General features: G+C 43.8%; 1 protein-coding gene across 3 annotated transcripts in view; it reads right to left on the reverse strand.

The window, feature by feature from the left end:
- The window catches only part of LOC126298607 (protein-serine O-palmitoleoyltransferase porcupine), a 150,423-nt gene that overhangs the window by 64,416 nt on the left and 65,313 nt on the right, over positions 1 to 20,694 (reverse strand). For all 3 annotated transcript variants that reach the window (XM_049990008.1, XM_049990007.1, XM_049990009.1), the window contains one exon: positions 12,711 to 12,936. In XM_049990008.1, coding sequence (XP_049845965.1) covers positions 12,711 to 12,936 — 226 coding nt within the window. The remainder of the gene's footprint in view (positions 1 to 12,710; positions 12,937 to 20,694) is intronic.

Genomic DNA, 20,694 nt, shown 5'->3' on the forward strand with positions numbered 1-20,694 from the left:
TTCACCGCCCGAAGTTTGTTGGGCGTGGGCAGGGTGCGCCACTCGTCACCCCAGGCACCAAGCACTTTCTGGCGCAAAAGCGACAGGAGATCACACTCCATAAGGCCGAGTTCCAGAGCCGGTGAACTCACTGCCTGTTTAGCCAGCGTGTCAACCCGCTCATTGCCCGGGATGCCGACATGACCTGGGGTCCAAACAAAGATCACGGAGCGGCCGCAACGGGCAAGAGCATGGAGCGACTCGTGGATGGCCATCACCAGACGGGAACGAGGAAAGCACTGGTCAAGAGCTCGTAAACCACTCAGGGAGTCACTACAGATGACAAAGGACTCACCTGAGCGGGAGCGGATATACTCTAGGGCGCGATAGATGGCAACCAACTCGGCAGTGTATACACTGTTCCCGGGTGCCAGCGACCGTTGCTCACAATGATCCTCTAGAGTAAGAGCGTAACCAGTGCGACCAGAGACCATCGAACCGTCGGTATAGGTCACGGCAGATCCGGGAAACTCGGCAAGGAGAGCAACAAAGCGGCGGCGGAGGGCCGGAGGAGGGACCGAGTCTTTCGGACCCTGTGCCAAATCCAGCCGAATGCATGGTCGGCGCACACACCAAGGGGGCAGACGGAGATTGGCCCGGAAAACAGGCGGGAGAGGATAAAACTCAATCCCACACAGTAGAGCCCGGATGCGAACCGCGATCGTACACCCTGACCGGGGCCGCCTGTCTGGAAGATGGACGATCGAGTGCGGGAACAGGAGACGGTAGTTGGGATGCCCTGGCAAGCTACAAACGTGGGCAGCATAAGCGGCCAGAAGTCGGTCGCGCCGGATCCGCAATGGAGGAACACCAGCCTCCACAAGTAAGCTGTCAACAGGGCTTGTCCGAAATGCTCCTGTGGCGAGTCGGATCCCGCAGTGATGGATGGGATCCAGCAATTGCAACGCTGATGGCGACGCCGAACCATAAGCCACACACCCATAATCAAGGCGGGACTGGATCAGCGCTTGATACAGCCGGAGAAGGGTGGACCGATCGGCACCCCATCCGGTGTGGCTAAGGCAACGGAGAGCATTTAAATGCCGCCAGCATGTTTGTTTAAGCTGCCTAATATGAGGCAGCCAAGTCAGCCGGGCATCAAATACCAGTCCCAAGAACCGATGCGTCTCTACCACAGCAAGAGGTTCACCGTCAAGGTAAAGGCGTGGCTCAGGGTGAACCGTGCGACGCCGGCAGAAATGCACAACGCAGGTCTTAGCGGCCGAAAACTGGAAGCCGTGCGCTACAGCCCACGACTGCGCCTTGCGGATAGCGCCCTGCAGCTGGCGCTCAGCAACTGCAATGCCAGCGGTGCTGTAGTAGAGGCAGAAATCGTCTGCATACAACGAAGCTGCGACGGACGATCCCACCGCCTCAGCGAGCCCATTGATCGCAATTAAAAACAGGGAGACACTGAGGACAGACCCCTGTGGGACCCCGTTCTCCTGGACCCGGGAGGAACTATGGGACGCAGCAACTTGCACGCGGAAGGAACGAGACGACAGACAATTCTGAATAAAAATCGGGAGCGGGCCCCTAAGACCCCACCCATGAAGTGTGGCCAGGATGTGATATCGCCAAGTCGTATCGTACGCCTTCCGCATGTCGAAGAAGACGGCAACCAGATGTTGGCGGCGTGCAAAGGCTGTACGGACGGCAGACTCTAGGGAGACCAGATTATCGACGGCAGAGCGGCCTTTGCGGAACCCACCCTGAGACGGAGCCAGAAGGCCTCGAGACTCGAGGAGCCAACTCAACCTCCGGCTCACCATACGTTCTAGCAACTTGCAAAGAACGTTGGTGAGGCTTATGGGGCGGTAGCTGTCCACCTCCAGCGGGTTCTTGCCAGGTTTCAACACTGGGAGGACGATGCTTTCTCGCCATTGAGACGGGAACACACCCTCAACCCAGATGCGGTTGAAAACATCTAGGAGGCGTCGCTTGCAATTCACAGAGAGGTGTTTCAGCATCTGGCTGTGGATGCGGTCTGGCCCAGGAGCCGTATCAGGGCAAGCAGATAGGGCACTCTGGAATTCCCAGTCGCTGAAAGGAGCATTGTACGACTCCGCGTGGCGCGTGTGAAAGGAAAGCCTCCAACTTTCCAACCGCTCTTTCCGGGAGCGGAAGGCCAGTGGGTAATTCGTAGATGCGGAACACTGAGCAAAATGCGCTGCTAACCGGTCCGCAATCGTGTCGGAGTCAGTACACACCACGCCATTCAGCGAAAGCCCAGGGACAGAGACAGGCGGCCGATAGCCATGGAGTCGCCTAATCTTAGTCCAAACCTGCGATGCAGAGGTACGGACGCCAATGGTGGAAACATACCGTTCCCAGCACTCCTGCTTCCGTTGGCGAATAAGGCGTCGGGCACGGGCACGGAGCTGTTTAAAAACGATGAGGTTCTCCAAGGACGGGTGCCGCTTATGGCGTTGAAGAGCCCGCCGGCGATCTCTAATCGCCTCTGCGATCTCGGGCGCCCACCAAGGCACAGTCCTCCTCCGAGGGGACCCGGATGAACAGGGAATCGCAGATGCCGCCGCAGAAACGATGCCGGTGGTGACCGACTGAACCACCGCATCAATGGTGTCAGGGGAAGGAGGTGCGATAGTGGCGAGAGAGGAGAACAAGCCCCAATCAGCCTTATTCAGAGCCCATCTGGAGGGGCGTTCAGAAGAGTGACGCTGTGGTAGTGACAGAAAGATGGGGAAATGGTCACTACCACATAAGTCGTCATGGACACTCCAGTGGATGGATGGTGAAAGTCCGGGGCTGCAGATAGAAAGGTCGATGGCCGAAAATGTGCCATGGACGACGCTGAAATGTGTCGGCTCTCCCGTGTTTAAGAGGCAGAGGTCAAGCTGCGAGAGAAGAGTCTCGACATCTCTACCCCGGCCAGTAATCGCGGCGCTACCCCACAGGGGGTTATGGGCGTTAAAGTCGCCCAGTAACACAAAAGGAGGAGGCAGTTGTGCTATCAATGCAGCCAACACATGACGCGAGACATCACCATCTGGCGGAAGATACAAACTGCAGACAGTAATAGGCTGAGGCGTCCACATCCTTACAGCGACAGCCTCTAAAGGTGTGTGAAGAGGTACACATTCGCTGTAGACAGAGTTAAGGATGTAGACGCAGACTCCACCAGATACCCTCTCATAAGCTGCCCGGTTCTTGTAATAACCCCGATACCCACCTAGGGCAGGGGTCCGCATTGCCGGAAACCAAGTTTCCTGTAGGGCAATGCAGAGGAAAGGGTGACTGCTGATGAGTTGGCGAAGCTCAGCAAGGTGGTGGAAAAAAGCGCTGCAGTTCCACTGGAGTATTGCTTTGTCCATGTCCGAAAAAGGCGTGAAGGGGCCGAGGAGGCAGATCACGCCACTGGGTCACCTGCTGCCACCGATGGAGGACCAGTACAATCTGCTTCCATGGCGTCTGAGGGTCCGGCGAGATCCAGGTCCTCAGCGGACGCCCGGATCTCCACCTTATCCCCGGACGCAGAGCCTGTAGGGAGCAGTGGGGTGGATGCCACCGCTTGTGCCTTGGCCTTAGAGGTCTTCTTCTTCGTCTTGTCTCTGTGGTCCTTGGGTTTCATTGGCTGGGAGGGCTCCAGCGAGTCAGTCTCCGGGACGGAGGAGGAGCGGGAAGCCCTGCGATCAGCCGCTGGTCTGTTTTTCTTCCATTGGCTGACGTCACCCTTCCCAGAGGCGGAAACCTGGGAAGGAAGGGACCCAAGGGACCCTTTCCGTGCTATTCGAGCAGGGGAAGTTTGAGGCTTCCCCAGCTTAGAAGTGGGGACTGATGTCCCCGATGGTTGGGGGGTTGCTGCTCCTGAGGCAGGTAGTGCAGGAGCAGCAGGGAGTGAAGTGCCCCCCACCATCAAGGGGGCAGGTGTAGCATTCCGGCTCTGAGAGGTGGCAGTCTGAGGGAGAGCTAATGGGGCCATAACAGCAGTAGCCGCGGCGTAAGAGGCAGGCATTCGAACAGGATGGAGGCGTTCGAACTTCTGCCTGGCCTCAGTGTATGTCAGGTGGTCCAGGGTCTTATACTCCATGATTTTGCGCTCTTTCTGGTAGATCCTGCAGTCCGGCGAGAAAGGTGAGTGGTGCTCTCCGCAGTTTACACAGATGGGAGGCGGAGCACATGGAGTATCGGGATGTGATGGGCGTCTACAATCTCGACATGTGAGGCCGGAAGTACAGCGGGAAGACATATGCCCGAACTTCCAGCACTTAAAGCACCGCATCGGGGGAGGGATATATGGCTTGACGTCACAACGATAGACCATCACCTTGACCTTCTCAGGTAAAGTATCACCCTCGAAGGCCAAGATGAAGGCACCGGTGGCAACCTGCTTATCCCTTGGACCACGATGTACGCGCCGGACGAAGTGAACACCTCGCCGCTCTAAATTGGCGCGAAGCTCGTCATCGGACTGCAATAGAAGGTCCCGATGGAATATTATGCCCTGGACCATATTAAGACTCTTATGGGGCGTGATTGTAACCGGAACATCCCCCAGCTTGTTACAATCGAGTAACCGGCGGGACTGGGCGGAGGACGCCGATTTGATCAAAACCGAGCCCGAGCGCATTTTGGACAAGCCCTCCACCTCCCCGAACTTGTCCTCTAAGTGCTCGACGAAGAACTGAGGCTTCATGGATGTAAAGGATTCACCATCAGCTCTCGTACACACCAGGTAGCGGGGCGAGTATGGTTCGCTGGCATCCTTAGTCTTTCGTTCCTCCCATGGTGTAGCCAGGGAGGGGAACGATTTGGGGTCATATGTAGTTGCGTTGTATTGAGCCCTGGAACGCTTAGAGACTGCTGGCGGCTGGCCACCAGCAAGAGATGATGTACCACGCTTCATTGCGGGTCATCCGCCCTGATGCCACCTACTCCGACCAAGGGCCCTCCCCACGGGCGCCACCCAGCCTCAGCAACGACCACCTGGCAGGATGGCCATTGCCGGGAGTCCCAATGCCCCAAGGAGATAGGCATCTACTCCTTGGCATACGTGGGGAGTTAACGGCGCTGGCATCAGCAGAGCGATCCCTGTGTAGTCAGGGGGCTACAACCAACAGGGTACATGGCGGCCCCACCACAACGGACTGGCTACCGTGCTGGATTTCAGGTGATGTAGTCCAATATCGTCATTGGCGCATAAAGCGGCACAGCATAGCAGACTGCAAGAAACCGCACCCAAGAACAAATCCACGCCCAAGAGATGGTAGGTGAGCGGGACTGCTAAGCGATGACGACAAACCTGGCTAGAGATGGTAATGCTTGATGGACACATCGCTTCTTGTAAGGCGCCCTTCCCCAATCGGCTCGCTCTTCGGAAAATTTAGAAGGATGGAGGTCAAACCCGTTAGGGGACCATCTCACAAGGCCAAAACGTTTGAGACTCCTTTTAGTCGCCTCTTACGACAGGCAGGAATACCGTGGGCCTATTCTTACCCCCGAACCCACAGGGGGGTCTCCTGATTTAAACACTTCCGCTGACCACCTAAGCCCCCAGACATGAAAATTATTGAGCTTATTTTATGTATTTTATTTACACATCAAGTTCCGTAGGACCAAATTAAGGATCAAATCTCCAAGGTCTTGGAACATGTCAGTAGATGAAATTATAATGCAAAAGTAATAACAAATAAAAATAAAATGTTTATAAACCCGAAAAATTCAAGCCATAAGTTTAAGTAAACACAGTCAACAATACAACAATAATCAGCTTAATTTTTCAAGGATTTCCTTGACAGAATAGGGGTGATCCATGAGGAAATTCTACAGTTTCGATTTGAAGGCCCGTGGATTTCTGATAAGATTTTTAAATTCTTGTGATAGCTTATTAAAAATGGATGCAGCAGTTAATACTGCCGGGTATTAAATGAGTGAAAGCTGCTTATTCTTGGAAATAAGCTAATATTGTTAACAAGAAACAACAGTAAAGAATATATATATTGAGATGCCAATGTCAAAATACCCACATTAGGGAACAGGGGTCGACGAGAGGTCCGTGAACTTGCACCACTTTTTGTCCAAACCCCTCATTTCTGAGCTAAAAGTATCCTTTTAGAATGGGAATCACTTACTTCGGGTACTGTTTGAATAGTAAAAAAGGCAGCATTAAGTTTTTGAACAAGATCCTGAACGTGGGCTTTCCACGACAGTTTACTATCTATCTAAACATCAAGAAATTTGAACTGCTCAGTTTCACTAATTATATGCCCACTCTGTGAAATTAAAATGTCGAATTTTTGTTGAATTGTGTGTTAGAAACTGTGAAAACTTAGTCATACTGTGATTTAGCATATCTGGGATGCCTTGCAATGTGCAGTTCAGAGGAGACCTCTATCCCCTCGTACTCTTACAGATTTATGGACAGCCCTGCAGGATTCATGGTGTTGATTCCCTCCAGCACTACTTTAGATATTAGTAGAGTCCATGCCACGTCGTGTTGCGGCATTCTGCATGCTCGCAGGAGTCCTACGTGATATTAGGCAGATGTACCAATTTCTTTGGCTCTTCAGTGTATTACTGAGTTATTTGTAATGACTGGTCTCGGATGTTCCATGGCAGCATCTACTGACTCTGAAGATCCCATATTTTCAAGTTATGAAGCAGTTGTTAAAGTGTTATGCAACACTACAAACATCAGTTATCAATGTATTGTTTATTATTAATGTTATTTGCTCCTCTTCATGCCAGATTCTACCAGTCCCTCTTTCACTATATCCCTACTGTCTTTATTTTGTCATCTGAAGGGATTATTTTATTCTTATAATACATTTGATTTGATGTGTGACACTATTTTTGATGTTTTGCAGTGTGCCTTGTAATGAGCTATAGCATTGACAACAAATAATGATTAATGTAGAGTAATGAAATTCTCGGAATACATTTGTCTGAGTAACAAATTTAAGTGATTAACTTTGCAAGATCACATCGTAATATAAGTTAGGTAAGCCATGGCGAATATGAAATGCTGGTACATTAATAACTGGAGTAACCACCACAATGTTGGATGCAAGCATGCAAATGTGCATGCATTGTGTTGTACAGGTGCCAGATGTCAGTTTGTGGGCTGCATTCAACACCTGTTGCAATTGGTTGGTCAATACAGGGATCGTTAATGCTGTTTGTGGACATAACTCCTAACTTGCATCAAAAAACACAACAGATCTCCACCCTGTCCTTCAATGAGCTCTTGCTTGACACAACTGATGTCACAAATGGCATTCATTTGGATTTCTAAAGAGTTCCGATATTGAGAAGACTATGTACACATACAGCAAGCGTCTAGTTAATTCATTAGACAATAAATTTCAAGCTTCTGGTATATTCTGTGAGCCACCACAGCTGTCTGACAGTGTAAATCACAATATCCTTTTACATAAATCAGAATCTCCGAGTGTAACAAGACTTGTTGGAGAATGGTTAAAAATAGTGTGTGTTTGACACAAAACAAAGGGTGTCAACAGGAAAGAGACACACATTAAGCTACCAGGCATCATACAACATGTGGTTTCCAACAAGGTTCCATCTTAGGTCCCCTACTTTCTGTTGTGCCTATGAATGATCTTCCATTAATAACATTACTGGATACCAAATTTCTTTTGTTTGCAAGTGATGCAAAAAACAGCAGTAAATAGCAAATCAAATACAGTCTTAAAAGATCAGCTATTGAAATTTTCATTAACGATAATACATGGTTCCTAGCCAATTCTTCATTGCTAAACTTTGAGACAACACATTATATGCAGTTCAGAAATTGTAAGAGGTTTTTTGCCAGTATATGTGGATTACAGCTTGATAATAAATTCAGCTGGGTATGGCATTTCACAGAACTGCTAAGTGTCTAAATAAATCTCTGTTTCCAATGTGGATGTTGTAAGACACAGGTGATGCAAAAATAAAAAAAAAAGCTAGCATATTTTGCTCACTTTCATTCCACAATATCCTACTGGGTTATTTTTTTGGAGTTAACTCATAATGCTAAGCTACAGTTTTCCAAGTCCAAAAACGTGTAATAAGCTACAGTTTTCCAAGTCCAAAAACGTGTAATAAGAATTATTTGTGGGGTGAACCCAAGAATATCCTACAGAGGTCTGTTTAAGTAAGGATACTAACTGCTGCTGTTTCTCAAAATATTTATTCCCTAACAAAATTTGTCATTAAAATGTATCACTTTTTCAAACCAATAGCTCAGTTCATGGAATCAGTACCAGAAATAAGAATATTCTTCACAAACCTTTAAAGTTACTTACTTAGGTCCAGAACAGTGTATTACTAATAAAGTACAGATTAAGAAGAGCCTGAATGATTTAGTTTTGGCCAATTGTTTCTACTCCACTGTTTTTAAAGCAGAACTGACTGATGTGTGTATGTTACTAATAATACAAAAGAATAATGTGACTATTACATACAATCTTACTTCCATACATATTTGAGGCAATAATGTGAACATTGTAAATAAGTGTAGTAAAATGATGGTGTATTGCTCCGGTGCATTGCACTGCATCGGTAGTAGCGATATGAGCACCACAGTAACATGTCAAACTCTTACAAATCGGTTACTTCAAAAATAACTCCAAGTCAGATGCCCTGTATTGTGCATTCCACTGACCCCACACCATTGCCACTTGTGACTTCAGTGATGTCAAATGTGAGCTCATTTGATGGCAGGGTGGAGGACTGTTGTGTTTTATGATGAAAGCTGGTTCTGCCTCAGTGCCAGTGATGGCTGGGTGTTGATTATAAAGAGGCCAGTTGAGGGCCAGCAATCAACCTGTCTGCATGCTACACACACTGGACTTACACCTAGAGTTACGGTCTGGAGAGCTATTTCGTATGCAACTCTCATTGCTATCCCACACCGCCTGACTCCAAATTTTTATGTAAATCTAGTGATTCAAACTGCTGTGCTGCCATTCATGAACAGTAATCCAGAGTGTGTGTTTTTCCAAGAGGATAGCGCTCGCCCACATACCACTGTTATAACCGAACATGCTCTACAGGGAGTTGACATGTTGCCTTGGCTTTTCTCGATTACCATATCTGTCTGTAGTTGAGCACATATGGTACATCATTGGACAACAACTGGAGTGTAATTCACAACCAGCATTAACTGTCCCTGTATTGACCAACAATGTGTCACGGGCATGGAACACCATCCCACAAACTGACACCTAATTCTTGTACAGCACAATACATGCACATCTGCATGCTTCTGTTGGACATTCTGGCATTTTTGCTGGTTATTAATGAACCAGAATTTTACATTTGCAGTGGCTTATCTTGCACTTATATTAACCTGTAATCTTGCGGTGTTATACACTTAAAAATGTTTCCTAGACAAATGCATTCCTGAAATTTCATTACTCTACATTAATTACTATTTTGGTGTTGCTTTTTTCCCCGTCAGGGTATAGTTACAATTTTACTTATTCCACATCCGTGAGGACCATTTCACTTTGGATCTGTGGAACGTACATTAGCATATCTGTTGTTCAGTGTAAATATTTATTGAGTATTCTTGTTTTCAGACATGTTCTACATCCTGGAAGATCTCCTCATTATGGATCTATTGGAAACATAAGTACATTTAATCTAATATAATAACCAATATTTCCCTTCTCCATAAAAGGAACATAAGATATATTTATAATACCAGGAACACAAACCATCTCTACCATGACAAAGATTTTAACAACATTATAGAAAGTTGTTGAATACATGGGTAGACTTTTCTCAAACACCCTGCCACATCATATTAACTGTTTTGGACATAAAATGGTGGAGTTGAAGACAACATTTAATAACTTACCATTGGGTACCATTAAAGGATATCTTTACATAACCTCTTAAAATTAATGCACTAGTTTACTATACTAGTAACATTAGCATTGTAACACTAACATATTTCATAAATTTAAATCACTCTTTTGTACAACACTGAAAATAAATTTTACACCTATGACTTCTTTCCATGTCCCAGAGATTTCTCTCTGTGGGATCCACAGAATGTGATTCAGGCTATATAATCAGTGATCAGCTGTTTTATTTAAGGCAATAAAATACCACTAACAGTTTAATAAAATTAAAACCAATTTACTTTCTTCAAGTAAAAATTAATATCTGAAGGAAGATTTCTGACTAAACAGATATCACACACGATTAGAGCCCGCGAAAAGCAAGGCTCATTATGAGATATTTTTCAAGTCCTCATATATTTCATTTGAACATAATCAAGCAATTTTGCCACAAACACACACAGTTTTTCTTATGTACACAAATGATTGCATCGTTTGGTGGCTAAGCTGATAAATGTCAGATTACAAATTCAAAGGTTTGAAGTTCGATCCCAAGTTTACTTGCTTTCACCTCAGGTAACGGGTTGTTATGTGAAAATATCAAGCTACCCCACGGTTTGGATTATTTATTTATTGTAGATCTTCTTGCAACTGACTGGTTATGTCATTTCATAAGTTGAAGGGAGGCAAGGGCATACCACCTTTAATATGACTATGCATGATCTTTCATGGAGGTATTTGACTGGAATGCTGCCTTGTATGAAAGTAAAACATGAATGATACACACATCAGAGAAAAGAGAATAAGAATGCTGAAGATTAGATGGGTACATCAGGTAACTAATGAGGAGGTACTGATCTGATTTGGAGAAAAAACCTTTTTGGTAGAACTTGACTAAAAGGAAGAATCAGCTGAGAGGACACACCCTGACACATCAAGGAATAGCCGAATGAATGAACCATTAATGACAGCCTTGTAAACTACCGAGTAAAAATGTCAGGCATAAAACTCGGCAAGTTTTCGTTTTGCACTGTACAGATGTTCTACGAGTCTCTCTCTGCATATTCCAATACACAATAACTCTTTTCTTGCTTTGTCACCATTTTGTCAAGGCACTACAGTCTTAATGCCAACTGAAGGGCACAATGCAAAACTACGAGTTTATGGTTCTATTCATACACTAATAACATCTGTACATGTAATACTTGGAAAAATACAGAAATTTGGAAACCAATGAATCATTTACAGTGGTCCTGTATAGTTATACTGGTTATTTCATAACTGAATAAATATTCATAAGGACACTACTTATACAACGGTTTTGTCATTCGTAATATATTACTGCATACACACATGAGTGAAGACTGAATGGTTTAAGTTGCTCTATTTTTTGAACCAATTAAGCTAAGTACATAGGGCCACTGGTCTACAGCTAAGTATAGAGATTTATCTTCCAAGACAGGGAGATGAGCCAAACTTCAGATCACATTTACATGTCACATCAACTATAGTCTGAATTGGTACATTAACCAGTCTTTATTTCTACTTCATATGCCCAATCTGCAAACAAAATATGAGGGGAAAAAACCATTTTATACAATTAAAATGATGCATATGAAATGAGGAAATCCCTTCCACTCTGATTCACTTACTATGACCACCATAGGTTAGTACAATATAGTGACAGAATGATCACTTAGAAACACAATTACAAGAAATGACTCCATGGAAGGACCCCCACAAAGAGTGAGAATGATGTGAAAGGAAACAAAATATAAATTGGTGGTGTATGAGGAGACTCATTTTGTTGTAAAGAAGGAAACTGGATGAGAGAGGTTAATTCAAAACACATACTGGTGGAATAGTCAGAATTCATCACTCAATGTTAAGAAGAGTGAATCACTCAGAAGCAGCACAATGAAGTTCCTCAACGAATCTTTCACTCTGCAACAGTGTGTGTGTGTTGCTTTTGATGAGAGATTAAGACTGTGTGCCAGTCCAGAAATTCAGAAAGTATTTACTGGGAAAAGTGAAGCTGTGAGGACGAGTCTTAAGTTGTGCCCAAGTAGCTCAATCGGTAGGAGTCCCAAAAGGCATGGTTCCCGGCCTGGCACAGTTTAAATCTGTGAGATAGTTTTAGCATAATCAACTGTCCCTCTGATGTTACTGTAGCAGCAAGAAGTTGTCACCAAACACATATTTCATAGTGGCTGCACTAGTGGATAGGTACATAAATAAGAACTGAGCTTTCAAACTCCCCCCCTTAGATCACCCTACACTCTCTCGAGTCTGAACCCATACTGCAGTACAGTCACAATCACAGAATAAGGACAGAGGAATTATAAAAGATAAACCCAAGTAAAGCCTAAACTGACAAGTGTATGCAGCACAGTACGGTGGAGTGAACACAGTTGGAAGAACATACTTTTACCCTGATAAAGAAAGGAAATTTAGAATGATGGGAAAATTATGTGCATGAAATTGTCCGCACAAAATGGCTGTAATATGAAACACATATCTGTGTGAATGAGTGGCTATAAGGGCCCTCATCACTGCTGAAGTTCCTGGAATATTAACATATATTGAGAATCCACTGATGCATCAAATTACCTTAATATCCTAGGATAAAGCATTCCACCAGGAGCCTAACACAATTTTTTTAGAGTACATGTGGCTTATATTATCTTCCATGATTATAAGGTGGGAACTGAACTATTTTTCATCTATGCATAACACACATTTAAAACCTTCTAACAAAGAATTCAGATGTGGATAACCTGGATAAAAGTGACATAAAACCTGTTTTATCATAATATTTTACTAATGTAACGTGAAAACAAACATAATAATATTACTTACCCATAAGGGCTTGTTATAAATTGCTAAGTAATCCCTGTACGGCACCCATGGTCCAAAGACACATGTGCCTACACAAAGTACATAACCTATATACTCAGCAGGTGATGGAAGGGATTGCAAAGCTCCAAAATCTGCATCGAATGCAACCGATATCACCTTCATCGCCACGAGCATCTGAGCTCCCCGAATTTTATGCCATTCAGTTCTACTAACAAACAGCAGTTCACTGAAATCAAGACAGAATGCATCATAACAATTTTTTCACACAAAATTTACACAATTATAGATTATTAAATGCTAATTTAGCTAAAGAATGCCACAAACCAATTACTGAATAGAGCAGTTCAGTACAATGAAGTATCACCTCCGGACACTAATTACAAAATTATTTATTCCCAGAGATTATTTTTGAATTAAAAACCTTATCTGCAGTCTATATGAGGTGGCTCTACTCAAAAATAATATTTCCTTATAAGGAAAAAAGATAAGTTTAATACACATTAGTATAATGGGATGTCAAATGAAAATGAGACAGATGTGACAAAGTAAGTAAACTGTTTATTATTTCAGAATTAATCATCATAACTATTAATACATTCACTGAACATCTTGTTCAGGTGATAGTCAACAGCAACGACAAATTTTAAAAAATGCGTAACACTGTACTGTCTGTAATAATGTTATTTTTTTATTTTGCTACTGGTATTGATTTTGAACCATCATAATCAGCAGCTGTACAACATACAAAAAGTGGAGAAAGCCCTGACAAAAGCAATTTTATTTTTTATTAACAGTATGGTGATTACTTTTGAGATATTAAACAGTTTACTAACTTTCTTCAATCTGTCTCATTTTCATTTCACTGCTCCTTATATATACCGAATTTAGAGATGTTACACTGTCCTGCACAATTACCATTCTTCCAAAACAGAATTAACAAGGTAATTAATCAAATTTAAATTGGAATTAGTAGCATGAAACATACTACGAAACTTTAGTCCCTCCTGTTAAAGTAATGAAATAAAATTAAATATTCATCCAAAGAAGTGACAAATATGACTTTCAATGACTTTAGTGATAGAGAAAAGGACCTACTCAAGAACAACTAAAATATGATTTGCAACATACTTCCCACAAGTAAATAGTAAAAAGATCTTATTTGCTCCAGAAAAACCCTAGCTAATTTCTCAAAGCCCATTAAATGATTATACTCCAAAAAAAAAAAAAAAAATGATTACTGCTAAAGCCTTGCATAAGCGACTGAAGAACTTCAACTGTGGTCTAATAACACCACCAAGGCCAAAATAAGAAACGTGGTGGTGGTAATCGACAAGGAACACCATACTGAAAATATGTTCCAGTTCTTTCACGAAAACTACACTGAGGAGGAAAATTCTACAGCTAAATTTCAAACTTTTTATTCAAATCAGTGAAATTAGTAATAGTAATAAATTCCTATCTGTTACAAAAAGGATACTGTTCTGTTTAGAAAAAAAGCCCTTTACCTCTCATAACTGATCCTGCTCATAAATAAGTGAGAAGTATTCTTTAATTAGCCCAATAGTGAAATCTCTCCTTGAAATAATAAAGAAGTATATTATACAGCTTCCAAGAATTAAACATTTGAAAGGTCTCACTTACCAAAAACTAGTTGTAACTTCACTGAAAGTATCAAACATATTCGTTTTCTAACAATGACCTAGTTCATTTCCACTGATGGGGTTAATACACCTGAGAAGACAACATAGATTTTGATCTGATGGTAGTATATGCCACCTGGGGGGATAACAGGTGTACTGATAATGATTTCAATGTCGTCCGCCAACAGATAGTAAAGTGGCATAACTACTAGAGGGCCATCTGTGTCTATCCTTTAATGGGGAATGTTCACAGCTAGAAGGATCAGTGTGATGCAAACGTGTGAAGCAACTGGGAAATCATGCCATGGAGATGTACACATGCTTTCTTCACTCAACTAAGTGAGTTTTAAATGGGTCAAACTGTGGCCTTCTGAGTGGTGGGATGGTCCTTTTGGAGAACTGTCACAAGATGGACATACTGTGCTAGTTGCACAATGATGCTGGTATCTGTGGTCCTGTGAACATTCTCACACCCATAGACGAAGATTCTGCACATCCTCGCAGCACAGACTCCCATCAAGACCGTCGTATTGTAAGTGCAGCAGTGGCAGATTGTACAGCTGCCACAGCGCAGATAAAAGGGCTTGTGAGTCCAGACGTGTTAACACAAATTGTTGTGAAGCAGCTATTAGCTGTGAAAATATGGGCACGCACACCCCTAGCCCATCTTCAACTTACACCACAGCATTGATATGCATGGCTCATCTGGTACTGTCAAAGGATCACTTGGAATATGGAATGACATGCTGTGGCCTTCAGCAATGAAAGTTGGTTCTACCTGCATGTATGTGATGGTCATTTACATGTACGAGGTAGACCCAGGGACCACTGTCTCATGGAGTGCATTCGTCCAAGAGATACTGGCCTCATCCCAGGCCTTATAGTCTGGGGTGTGACAAGCTACAACTTTCTTTCACCTTTGATGTTTATGGAGGGAACAGTAACCAGCACTTGGTATGTGCAGAATGTTGTTAGATCCATTCTTCTGCTGTTCTTGCAATTGAAAGGTGGTGTGTTGTTCCGACAAGATAATGCTCGCCCCCCACACAGTCTGTGAAACTCAATAGCTCTGAAACACATGCAGCAACTTCCCTAGCCACCACGATCTCTAACCTTGTCTCCAATAGAGCACGCGTGGGATATGATGAGATGAGAAGCAAATCGAGCAACTCATCAACCAACAACACTTACAAAAATGCGTGAACAGGTCAAGCAGGCGTGGTGTAATGTTTCCCAGGACAGTATTTACCATCTGTACGATTAACTGGCTGCCAGAGTCAGCACCTGCACTGCTGCCCACGGAGGATACACTACGTAGTAATTGAGTGTTTCAGCATGGGTCACTATCAGGCACCTCAGAACCATTTGTGCTAATGCTCTAATACTGTAATCAGCTCATGTACTCCATATGCACTGCAGCAACAATGAATCTTGAGTGAACTGGAAACCACTAAAATGGTGTACTATTTTTTTTTTCTGGCAGTGTATTTCTTGTACTGTCATAACCAACAAAACAATTACAAGCATCTCATGAAAAAAAAGTCCATAAATGTCGCAAAATAGATGTACTAATAAATTTCCTCCAGCTTGTCCTAAGCATAACTAAATTTCACTTCACAACAAATTCTATCAACAAGAACAAGGCTCTGGCATGGGTAGCCTTCTTACTATGGGTAGCCTTCTTACTGGATTGCTTGCTGACTTTTGCATGAACTTTGTATAAAATCAATCTACAAACTGTAATGAGAGCATTATTAAGAAGTTGGGCCATCACCACAGACACAATTCAATGCTCTCTACTCTACAATGGTTCTGCAGAATACATTAAAATACCTCACAAGTTTTGTGTGTTAAACTTTAGAGTTAATTACTTCAACTTTCATTAAACATTTTTTTCCAATAAATGTCATGAATATTCCCTCAAACTACAAGGAAAACCCAAAAGCACAGACAGCAATAGTAACGGTAGTTCATTTAATCCTCACAACCAGACCTTCACAGCATTTAGATTTATAAAATGCACTAGTTCCCACTAAATACAGAGGACGTTTACAATAAAATTAACATGATGAAGGAAATATGAGATAACAACAGAGATGGGAGAGAGAGGGAGAGGGGGGGGGGGGGGAGAGAGAGAGAGAGAGAGAGAGAGAGAGAGAGAGAGAGAGAGAGAGAGAGAGAGAGAGAGAGAGAGAACCTCTCTTGTAGAACTAAACAAAATTTAGATACTAAATGGACAATGTACAAAATGGGTAATGCTGAACAAAAAGAAATATAACTGAATAGTCTACCTCCCCTCTCCAACATACAACGCAGCTGACAGACTGTTTAGGAGATCTAAAGTTTGAGCAAAACTTAGCACTACTGGAGATAGAAGGAAAGGCTAGGGAAGCACACATAGTTCAGTACAACAACATGATCACTCTGTTGTTGACAAAATTTTATACAGCTCGTATCCTACACACTACTTTATAAAAATTGGAAGACTCCTTATTGCACAGCTAGTGTGAACACACAAATTATTTTGGAATGAACAGCTCGGTTAGCTCAGCCACAGTTATGAATATTGAACAGAGAGTACACAATTTTTATATTAATTGAGGGTTTAGGTATAAGACAGAAAGGTACACAATTTTTATGTTAATTGAGGGTTAAGGTATTAGACAGAAAGGTCATCAAGTCCGTTGATCAAGCTTAGTTCAACTGGAGCCAGTGACATCTGCCAGGAACTTGTTATGATGATGAAAGTATGAAGGAGTGGTAAAATCGAGACATAAAAGGCAATAATGATGCCAGAGCTGAGAAGTAATTTATGGATATGCAAAGAAGGGGGAAGGAAGACTGAGCTTAATGTCCCGCCGACATCAAAGTCAATAACAACTAGGGCACAAGCTCACATTGTATCAAGGATGGGGAAGGAAATTGGATGTGCCTTTTCAAAGTAACCATCCTGGCATTTGCCTGGAGAGATTTAGGGAAATCTTGGAAAACCTAAATCTGAATGCCCAGACGCAGGTTTGAAGTGTCATCCTCCTGAATGTGAGTCCAGTGTGCTAACCACTGCACCATCTCACTCTGTACAGAGACATATATGATTTCAGACAACATGTAGGTAAGAGCAGACAAGGCGTCTCCCAGGACTGACTCACGACAAGAGAAACCCCGCACCACACCCACACCAACCCAATGAGGGACAAAGACAGTTACAGAGCAAAGAATGCCTTCTAGTTGGCAAATTCAGAACAGTAAAAGTGAGAGGCCTAAAAATGTAATGGACGTCAGTCGGGCCGTCAATAATGAATACAAGATTAAAGACATAGTTAAGGCAGCAGGTAGGTGTCCCTGGGGCTCTTCATGCAAGATGAGGAGACCCACCTAAAGCTATCCCATTCCTCAACAATTATAATCAAGGAGTTAAAGAGCACCCACTACTCAACAGAGTGCTACCCCTAAATAGAACATGGCAGAAAATGAGGTAAGCCATGTCTAAAGGCCATTAAAACAGACTTCAAGAAGGATGAAGGAGTAAGTTGGTCAAGGATGTCCATAGACTCAGCATGCAGTGAGAGAGAGCCCAATAGCAACCACCTTGGCCCCACTGTGAACATAGCTTAAAACCTAATATCTGAGAATAAAACAGCACTTTCATGCAGGAAACAAAGAACCAGTTCAACTATTCTTGAATCATCCAACAATATTAGAGGCAAAGAATTTGGAAGAGCACGGTGATGATGATTATGATGATGATGAGGATGAGGATGAGGATGAGGATGAGGAGAGGGGACATTCCACCAGGATAAATCTACTGTCTGTAAGGTTACACAATCACAATTTAGGGGTGGCTTGTTACACAAAATGAAACTATGGGTTAGCCTGATATGACCAATGTGGAGGTGACACAGGATGGTGGATTCTTTCTGGGAGGAACGGAAGGAAGAGTGACACGCAGCAGTAGTCTCCTTGGTACTGCGGACTTTATTAGAGGGGTAGTAGTCCACCGGACAATGTTCCATCTCCGAGTGAGCAGAGTTCTTATTTGCACCAACAAATCTGCAGCTGGGATCATCAAAGTCACTGCGGATGAGTGATCACTACTCTAACCAAATAGCTGACCAGTTCACTCCCTGGGCCACCCACACGACTTGGGGCCCAGAGAAAAACAACCGAGCAGGCAATATAACTAACTACAGTGACAAGAGCATGAATAGCAGAGTCCACAGGGTGATAACAGTAACAATGGTTCAATGGCCTGGAGACAGCTCAACGCGTCACTACACATTAAAAGTGGCTAAGGGATGCTCATTTAATAAAACAGATGGCTCTGTTAATGGCTATCAGCTCTAATGTAAAAACACTACATGTTCCTGGCAACTAATGGTCTTCCTGACCAGCAGGCGATATAATCAGGATGGCTGGACATGGGTTTGAACTGTTGTCCTCCTGAATGTGAATCCAGTGTGCTAACCACAGCACCACCTCACTCAGTGAGAAAACATGGGGAGCATATGCTATGGAGGAGAGGCAGAGGACCTGGCAGAGGGCTGCGTGTATGTTCACAGAATATTGAATGCACAGGAACCAAGAATCAGTACTGCCAGAATTGAAGATGGTAGATCCCCACTTGGGCAATGAGGATGGCTATGGGACTAGTCTGGAAGGCACTTGTGGTCAGTTGCGCACCACACTGATGGAGTGGTCGAACACCTGCAAAGCTGGAGGTTCCACTGAGCATAAACCTGGCACCTTAGTCCAGTAAACACGAGAAAACGGTCCAGTATATACTGAGAAGAGTAGCATCATCTATATCCCAAGAGGTGCAGGCAAGGAAGCAGCGAGCATTTACTTTCCACATGCAGCTAGTCTTTAGTTGCTGAATATGAGTCAGTCACGTCAGCTTTTTATTGAAACATAGGTCCAAAACAAAGGGGCTGTGCAACAACATCCAAGTGCTGTGTACCCTAGAAGAGTCCTTGGTCAGGAGTCACCACAGTGTGATGACAAAAATGCATGACCTGCATTTTTGCAGGAGACAGTTGGGAAGTGTCAAGGCAGAGACCCTTCGGTTGGTGCCCTGGAGCTGGCATTCAGGTCAAGGCTACTGATTGGGAGACATACCAAATGCAAAAGCTGTTGGCATACAGTGCAGAGATGGCCAGCAGCACAATAGAGGTCACAAGCCCATTCATGGCGATGAGGAAGAGCGTGACACTCGGTACAAAGCCCTATGGGATGTCATTCTCTTTGATCCATGGAGAACCGAGTTATGTGCCAACTCTAACCCAGAACAGCCAATGGGATAAAAATTGACTAATAATGATCTGTGGGAAGCCTTGAAAGCTCCAACCCTGGATGGTAAGTAAAATGTAATGACACCACTTTGTGTCATATGCCTTATGTAGGTCAAAAAAAAAAAGACTGATGAGGTCCTGTTAGAACAAGCATGTCAGATTGCTGGTTCAAGCATAACCAGATGGTTGGTTGTGGATTGTCCCTCCAGGAAACCACACTGAAAGAGGAACAAAAGGACCCAAGATTCGAGAACCCAGCATAATCTATGGGCAACCATACTTTCAGTTTGTAGAGCATACTGGTGAGGCTAATCGGTTGGTAGCTGTCTAGATACATAGGGTTTTTCCATGGCTTAAGGATTAGGACGGTGATACAATCCCACCATTGTCAAGGAAAGATATGTCCAAGCCAAATATAGTTGAAGTAATGATCATGTGTTGGATCATCTGATTATAAACTGATTCAGTGCCTTGAGCCATACTGTGAGATAAGCCAAGAGCCTGAAGCAGTTCCCAGTCAAAGGAACATTATATGATTCAGATTGGCAGGGGGTGAAACATAGGAGGATGTCTTCAACTTGTCATTTCCACATCAAAAAGGTAGTCAGATAAGAAGAGGATGCCGATACTGTCACTATGTGGGTCACATGGTATTCAGCAAAAATTGACGTGTCGGTGCAAGGACCACCATGAAGGACAAGATCCGGAACAGTTGTTGACCTCTGGCGTCCCAGCGAGCAAGCTTGGCCCACACCTGGGAGGAAGAGGCTTACAGTCCCGGGGTGGAGACATAGTGCTCTGTGTACTCCTTCTTACTGCACTTAATTAGATAGTGGGCCTTAGCATGGAGTTGCTTGAAAGTGAAGAGGGCAGCCTTATGAAAGGTGCTGCTTGAGATGTTTCAGAACACGATGATGATCCTGAATAGCTGTTGTGGTGTCTTGGGTTCACCATGACACTGGCCGGCAACGGATGTGACCTGTAGAAAGGGAGAAAGCAGTTCTAATGGCACAGGTAGTCACATCTCAGATGTTTTGGACTACACTGTTGATGCAA

Source organism: Schistocerca gregaria, chromosome X (genome assembly GCF_023897955.1).
Source record: "Schistocerca gregaria isolate iqSchGreg1 chromosome X, iqSchGreg1.2, whole genome shotgun sequence".
Lineage (NCBI taxonomy): Eukaryota > Metazoa > Arthropoda > Insecta > Orthoptera > Acrididae > Schistocerca > Schistocerca gregaria.